Raw genomic sequence first — 8,621 nt, forward strand, 5'->3', positions numbered from 1 at the left:
AAGTTCAAATAACTACTAATTATTTAAGACAATAATATTGTTTATTTTCGTTGTAAGATTCTATGAGCAGCCCAATTACAGCTTTCTCAACAAACCGTTATCTTAAAAACCAAAGAAAGCGTAGACTGTAAGTTCATATGACTACTATTTATTTGTGACAATAAGATTGTTCTTTTCGTTCTTTTTTGCGTAAACAAAGTTTATATAACTGTTGATTACAAATTTTTGTAAATGAATAAAAACGCAAATTACATAAAAAAGCGCCGTATTATGTTCTCTCGAACTTCATTTCCTGTATGACGATTAGACATCCATGGCATCAATTCCATCGGCATCATGAACTTCAAGGTCGATGTCGTCGAAATACGGCTCTGGATCTGGGATGTTGTACCATTTTGCGACGTTGTGTAGAACACATCCAGCATTAACAATCAGTGCTACATAACAAATATCAGTTTTCTTTAGTTATTGTATATTACCCCTCTTTTAAAAGCATCATGAAATACAAATAGGAATTTTACCTGCAAATTCTGGTTTGTAGTGAAGCGCCCGTACCTTTCGCAAACATCTCCAACGTCCTTTCAGAACGCCTATGCACCGTTCAACTGAACATCGGGCCTTTACATGTGTATTAGTGTAAGCTGCAGATGGTGACCCTGGTATTTGATTTAGCTTAGGAATCATTAAATAAGGTAACAGTGGATATCCGGAATCACCTATACATCAAAATATAGTAACAAAATCATATAGAATAACGAAATTGATCTATCTAATTTTCATATTAAAGTGTATACCTTCTCAACATAGAGAATTATACATTTAAAAATGTTCGTCAGAGTATTTGCTCATACCTAACAGCCATGTATCCGTCCTGCCATTCCTATGTTGTTCTTCCAGATAAACGGACACTTCAGAAGCATTCCAAACCCTTGAATCGTGAGTCCGGCCTCCATGCCCTGCATTAACTGCCAAAATCCGTAGATTGTAATCACTAATCTAAAATTGAAATTCGGAAAAGTGTTAATTTAAGTATATTAGACCGATTAGCGTAACATTTTATAACTCTGGATGAATCTACTGTAGCTATTTTACGAAACATGATTACACTCACAAGCATAACGTTCAAAGAATGGTAAAGCTTTCTATTCAAATATAAATGCTCCCTGATCGTTTCCGGTGGCCATATCGCTATATGGACTCCAGCAACAACACCTATTACTCCAGGAAATTGGCAATTGTCCCAAAATCTTAATGAAAAATATATTATAACAATTAATTACATATATGATATTTAAAAAAAGTTTCTATATTCATCAGAGTGCTACTAATATAAATATTAAAGAATGATCAAAGTACGTATTAATAGAGTATGAGAGTAATTAAATATTTTAACTGTCAAACTAACTGCTCTTTAATATGTTGCATTTCATGTGGCTGCGTAGGAAATTTTATCCATTCTCCCATAATTTGGTTCAACCCTTCGACTACTTGGTGAACAACTTTACTAATAAAGGATTGGCACATACATGATAAAAAGTCTTGGCCAATTCTTCTTTGATATGAGCCTGAAGCCATGAAGCTTAATGTTGCTAAAACCTTAATTATGATGCAAATAATAAAGATACATATATCTGTGACATAGTAAAAATAAATGACAACAATAATGATATAATATAGTAATAATAATAGTACATATTTCTAAGTATAAACACCGAAACCTATCAATTTAATTTTAAATAGAACATATACCATAATATTTACAATTAAATTACACCTTATTTCCATAAATAATTTATAATTTAAAATAACTATTTATATACATATATACATACCTTCAACTCAAATGGTATCGCTGTTGCTCTCACTTCTTGCTCAATATATGGCCGTAATTGAGCACAAAGTTCCCTCACCGCATCTTTTGATAATCTAAAAATATTATATAAACTTTTTTTATGACAATACACATCAAACAATTATATAAACAATAATATTAGTAAAGTGTGTAAATTTATGCATATATGTAAAAAATAACCTACATATTAAATTTCAAGTACATACATACCTGTACAGAAGACGAAATTGCGACTCTTGTATTGTAAAAGGGTCTGATAAATCACGTAAAGTTTTACATATACGTTGCAATTTCGTTCTTTCTTCGTCTGCTGCAATCAAAACAAACAATGCGGCAGCCATTTTGAGCAAATTAATGTTAGGGACCTCAGAAATTCACTGATATTTCACATTTCCGCAATGTAAGATGCTGCCGAAAAAGTTCACACGAAAATGTTCACATTTTGGCGCCACGAAAAATTACACGATTGCAAAATGGCCGAGTTCACCCGGAAATGTTCACTTTTCACCATTCCGCCCTAGGGGAAAAGTTACGCGATCGATGCCCTGGGATGTCTCTTCGAAAATGGCAGCATTACGGTTCGAAAATACTTGATGTGATTGGTCAATTCTTTGTCACATAACCTGGAAGAGATAACATTTATAGTGCAACTATAAATGTTAACTATAGTACTATTGGCCGGTATTTATAGTCGGTTTTTATTTCAAGACCGTCTTAAGTAATGTCTTAAGGGGCTTCCCTAGTGTGACAGGGCCTAAAAATGAATGATTTTTAAAAGGAAAACGACAAAGCCAATTGATGAACAACTTTTCCCACATATTTTACTATATTTTAAGAGTGCATACAAATTTTTTCAAAATTTTATATCTGTTATTAATCCCGTGCCAGCCAATTTTTTGGAGCGCCGCGAAAAAACGGTGATCACGATTGCAGCCGTTGTAGTTATCTGAAACAAAAAAGCTAAAGGATTTTTAATCTGCTTAAGTGTGGCTATCGTCTGAACTAGAATCATGAAAAAATATTGAAAATTTAAAAAATTACAGCAATTATAATTATTAAAATAATTATTAAAATAATTAATCGCTATAATTTTTTAAATTTTCATGTTTTTTATGTTCGAGTCCTTCTCTTGAAGATGCGTACAGAAAGGCTTTAAGCCATGTCAGTTATGTTTGATAAACATTCGAAAGTTATTATAGATTGTGACCACCCGGGATGTGACCTCGATCGGTGTATATTTCTTATCGCGACCAAAAATTACAACATTTTTGTTCATCAAGCACATTTCGGGTTCTGCATATTTTATTTGAAACACCCTTTTAAGATGTTTCATGAATTTTTACGTGCACATAATTAAATTGGAAATATGAGACTGAATCCATCTGGGTGCCGACCATCCAGTGTGGTCAAGGCGTATTAAAAAAAGAGGTGTGGCCTCGGGAGGGTTAATATTTATTTTACATTAATTATTTATTTGCAATAATGAATTGAAAAAACATTTATTTAACATTTATTCGACATTATTTTAATATTTATTTTACATTAACTATTTATTTGCAATAATGATTTTAAAAAACATTTATTTAACATTTATTTGACATTATTTTAATATTTATTTTACATTAATTATTTATTTACTGTAATAATTTGAAAAAAACGTTTATGTAACGTTTATTCGACATTAATTTAATATTCATTTCACATTAATTATTCATTTGCAATAATGATTTGAAACAACGTTTATTTAACATTTATTCGACAGTGTTCAGGAATCGCGAGAACTCTCACGTCCCATCCATTGGTTTCGAGCGTTAAATTTCTGTATTCTTCGCCGTGCTTTCATTACGCGTGTTTATCGGCGAGACCTTGTCGAAACCCGACGTATTCCCGCGAAAGCTATCTGTTACCCGAATTTCTCGCTTGTTTCTCGGCAACGATCGCGTCTTTCGTCGAACCTCCCTCTCCTCGCGCGCTCGCAATTACCGGCTAGACACTTATTGTGAATACCGCTCGCCTCAGAACTCACCGTGACATCGTCACAGTAACATTAAATTTTCGATACCACCAATACCGCCTCTTTGATTAGTCGTTCCTATACCAATACCTTGACTGCCGAGTCCTTCCTACAAGGCTGTACCAGCCAACCGCGCTTTGCGAAACGAAACACTATCGTGGAGTGCACATTTTGGTCCTTCGAGCCGGATACGGAGTCAAGAAGAAGATTATCGATTACGACCTTCGAAGGGCGGATTGACGGTACCCGTCCACCATGGCACCCGTCTCAGACGAGCTCATGGCAAAGCAGAACCAACTGATGGGCTCAATAGCTCGCGCCCTGACCAACTTCAAAAAACTGGGTCAAGCCAAGATGACCAAGGCGATGGTGCAGGCCCGAATCACAGCTCTCAAGGAGAAGTTCTCAGAATCACGAGACTTGGATGCGCGGATCAGGGCATCCCTCGACGTAAGCACGGCCAAGGAGCTGCCTTACTTCTCCGCCGACTATTTCCTATCCTGTGAGGATCATTTCGACGAGGCGCTTGACTACATGTCCGATGTACTAGCCAAGGTATCTGATCAGGACGCAGTCGACCTCAACGTAAGTCACGCTTCAGATTTCCTCCTCCGTCCTACGGCTCAGCTTCCGCGGATCAACCTACCGACCTTCAACGGATCTTTCGACCCCTGGGAAAGCTTTCGCGACAGATTCAAAGCGATAATTATCGACAACCGCAATATTTCAAATGTAGATCGGATGCATTATCTATGCTCAAGTTTAACGGGAAATGCAAGTAGCGCGCTCAACCATCTCGCGATTACCGACGCGAATTTTTCCGTGGCATGGAATATTATTACGTCGCGTTATGAGAACAAACGTCGTTTGATTAACGGTCATTTGCAAACGTTATTCTCGTTGCCACAGCTCGCGTCTGAAACCTTCAAAGACCTTCAGAATTTGCGTGACAAAGCGAATACCTCAGTTCAAGCGCTCAAAAATCTCGATCGTCTCGTCGATACTTGGAGCGATATCCTCGTATTCCTGATCTCGCAAAAACTAGACAAATCTTCCCGGAAAGCGTGGGAATTACAGCTAAGCGAGACCGTCGATTATCCTACGTATGACGAGTTGGATAAATTCTTAGAATCGCGTATCCGCGCTTTCGAGGCGATCTCGCCTTCGAAACCCGAGAACTCTACGGACGGGTCTCAACAGTCGTCTAAATCGAAATCGATCGCTTCTCATTCGACAACCACTGCGAACCTTGCGTGCCCGATGTGCAAATCCCCGCACTTGCTCTATCAATGTCCGTCATTTTTAGCTTATACTCCGTCGCAACGGTACGAATACGTCAAGAAGGAAAATCGTTGTATTAATTGTTTCGGGTGTAAGCATTCGATGAAGGATTGTAAAAACGTGCGATCATGTAAAACGTGTCATAAGCCACATCACACACTACTGCATTTCACGGACGATGCAAAACCGGCTAGCGTAGAGTCCGCTCCTCCCGTCGAATCAAAGAATACCGAGACAGATAACGAAGTCGCGTCTCATGTGATTTCAAATACGCTCACGCCGAAGTCAACCGTACTTTTGGCAACCGCTCGCGTTCGTGTTTACTCACCACAAGGTCACTTTGTTTACGCCCGTGCTCTGCTCGACCAAGGTTCCGTTGCTACCTTAATTTCGGAAAATATCGCTCAGCGGTTGCGTCTCGCGAAAATGAAGCAGACTACCCGTATTACCGGAATCGGAGAATCGCAATCGTTGTCGCATTTAGCCGCACATATCTGTGTAACACCATCGTTCAGCGACAAACCTGCATATTCGACTACCGCGTAGGTGATCAAATCGCTTTCAAAGTATGCGCCGAACCGCGCTCCATCGACGTCTCGATGGGCGCATATTTCCGACTTAACGTTAGCGGACAAGGATCCCATGAGCTCTGATCCTATCGACTTAATTATCGGAGCTGATTTATACGGCATGCTTATATTAGAAGGTGTCCGTAAAGGAACCGCTAGCGAGCCTATCGCGCAAAATACCGCTCTCGGGTGGATACTTTCCGGGCCTATTGCTCCCGCTCGCTCCCTCCATCCCGATTCCGTTCATATTCATCACGGAACAATCCTTGAAAATCTGGATCTCGATCTTCGCCGCTTCTGGGAGATCGAAGAAGTCCCTCATAAACCACATTTAAGTCCAGAAGAGCAACAATGCGAAGAGCATTTCGCCGCTACTCATTCTCGCACGCCGGAGGGCTGATACGTCGTTCGGTTACCTTTCAAAACCGGCCCCCCTATAGATATTGGCGAATCCCGCTTTACTGCGTTATCAAGTTTATTCCGCGCGGAGCGTCGACTTCTTCGCGAACCAAATAAAGCCGCGTTCTATCGCGAATTCCTCGAAGAATACGAGAAGCTCGGTCATATGACTAAAGTTAACGATACCGACTCACAATCGAGTCACTCTCAAGTTTATTATATTCCGCACCACGCTGTTGTTCGTGAGAGCAGCGTCACCACTCAGCTTCGGGTTGTATTTAATGCTTCCTGCGTTACATCGAACGGCACCTCGTTGAACCATCATTTGCTAATCGGTCCTAAGCTACAACGGAATCTTGCCGCAGTTATTCTGTTATGGCGTCAGCATCATTATGTTTTTACTGCCGACATCGCCAAAATGTACCGGCAAATGCTCATTGATAACCGCGACGTGGACTACCAACGAATTCTCTGGCGCTCGTCGCCCTCCGAGCCAGTCGCGGAGTACCGGTTGCTTACCGTAACATACGGCACTGCCTCAGCCCCGTATCTCGCGCTCCGCGTCCTGCTACAACTCGTAAAAGACTACGGAGACGAATTTCCGTTAGCCGCTCTGGTTTTGCTTTTCTTAACGTACGTCGACGACTGTACGTTCGGAGCTGACAACCGTGAACTCGCGCTTAAAATTCGCGATCAGTTAATTGCTCTCTTGGCCAAGGGCGGTTTCCGGTTACGCAAATGGGCAAGTAATTGTCCCGAGTTGTTTTCCGACATTGATCCTTCAGATCATGGCCTCGCGCGCGATAAGGACCTACACGTCGACGAGCCGCTAAAGATATTAAGCGTCGCGTGGAATCCCGAAAGCGATTCTTTCCATTTCCGCGTAACGACCCCACCGAATCCGGGGCAGACGAAACGTGCGGTGCTCTCCACTATTGCTAAACTTTTCGACCCGCTAGGATGGGTGACTCCCGTTATCGTTGCCGCGAAAATATTAATGCAACGCCTATGGGCACTAAAATGCGATTGGGATGACGTGTTGCCGTGTGATCTCCTAGAACAATGGCGCGAATATCACAGTCAATTACCGCGTCTCAAACTTATATCGATTCCTCGCTGGACAAAGTACGGTTCTAATATCGCTCATTGTGAACTTCACGGGTTTTCGGATGCGTCGATAAAGGCTTACGCCGCGGTCGTATATCTCCGTCTCGTACCGAGAAACGGTCCCGTGACCGTTTGCATCCTCGTCGCGAAATCCAAGGTCGCTTCAATCAAAACACTAACAAGGGAAAGTTCAACCCTCGGGGTCACCGATTTTGTCGAAATTTTACTAAAATGTAGTATTGATATAGAAGTGACAAATGCTGTACGGAGACGATGCGCTTCTCAACCGTTGCCGAGAAATCGCGATGTGAATTTTAGCACGCTAGTCCAGTCGCCAGGTCGATTGAGCATTTTTTTCGAGGTTGATAGCTTTTGTTAATGTTTTTTTATGTTTTTTGGGTCGTAGAACAAGAATCTGTAAATAGTTTTTTCGTAAGTCGATGCAATAAAAAGTTATTAACAATTTATTTGTTTAAATTGCCCTAGCGATCAAACTATACATCCTATAAAAAAATAAACTGGAGAAAATTTGTTCCTCTTTTCACGACAAACAAAATGGCGTTTGAATTTTTCCAAAATCTTCATTATTAACGGAAATATTTCAATTTTTAGATAATTACTGCCTACGCGTCGCGGCGTGCGCGCTCGCGCTCAATTGTATCGTTAAAACAATTGAAACTCTGAACTCCCAAAAACACGCCTAAAATTAAAGGAGCAAAACTCATGTGGTACAATTAAGCGCGAGCGCGCACGCCTAGGGTACGCCGCGACGCGTAGGCAGTAATTACCTAAAAATTGAAATATTTCCGTCAATAATCAAGATTTTGGAAAAATTCAAACGCCATTTTGTTCGTCGTGAAAAGAGGAACAAATTTTCTCCAGTTCATTTTTTAATAGGATGTATAGTTTGATCGCTAGGGCAATTTAAACAAATAAATTGTTAATAACTTTTTATTACATCGACTTACGAAAAAACTATTTACAGATTCTTGTTCTACGACCCAAAAAACATAAAAAAACATTAACAAAAGCCATCATCCTCGAAAAAAATGCTCAATCGACCTGGCGACTGGACTAGCGTGCTAAAATTCACATCGCGATTTCTCGGCAACGGTTGAGAAGCGCATCGTCTCCGTACAGCATTTGTCACTTCTATATCAATACTACATTTTAGTAAAATTTCGACAAAATCGGTGACCCCGAGGGTTGACCCTTCCCTTGTAAGCGTGCCGCGACTAGAGCTCTGCGGCGCGTTACTTCTCGCCCATTTAATGGCCTTCGTTCTTTCGACCCTCGACGTTTAAAATCTCCAACATCACTGTTGGATAGATTCACGTATTGTGTTAGCGTGGCTCAAACAGTCACCATCACAATGGAAAGCTTTCGTCGCTAACCGAGT

At 40.5% G+C, this 8,621-nt stretch overlaps 1 protein-coding gene across 1 annotated transcript; it reads right to left on the reverse strand.

Annotated features, from left to right (window-relative positions):
• Positions 1–303: 303 nt before the first annotated feature.
• Positions 304–2,193, reverse strand: LOC139786710 (putative nuclease HARBI1). The gene is made up of 7 exons (XM_071725829.1): positions 2,063–2,193; positions 1,833–1,926; positions 1,406–1,596; positions 1,112–1,247; positions 852–996; positions 522–716; positions 304–437 (listed from the first exon to the last, which is right to left on the reverse strand). Exons 1-7 carry the CDS (start codon positions 2,191–2,193, stop codon positions 304–306), a joined length of 1,026 nt encoding a protein of 341 aa, XP_071581930.1.
• Positions 2,194–8,621: the final 6,428 nt, after the last annotated feature.

Source organism: Temnothorax nylanderi, unplaced genomic scaffold, assembly GCF_030848795.1.
Source record: "Temnothorax nylanderi isolate EJ_2023f unplaced genomic scaffold, tnyl_v1.0 TNYL_tig1120_pilon, whole genome shotgun sequence".
Taxonomy (NCBI): domain Eukaryota; kingdom Metazoa; phylum Arthropoda; class Insecta; order Hymenoptera; family Formicidae; genus Temnothorax; species Temnothorax nylanderi.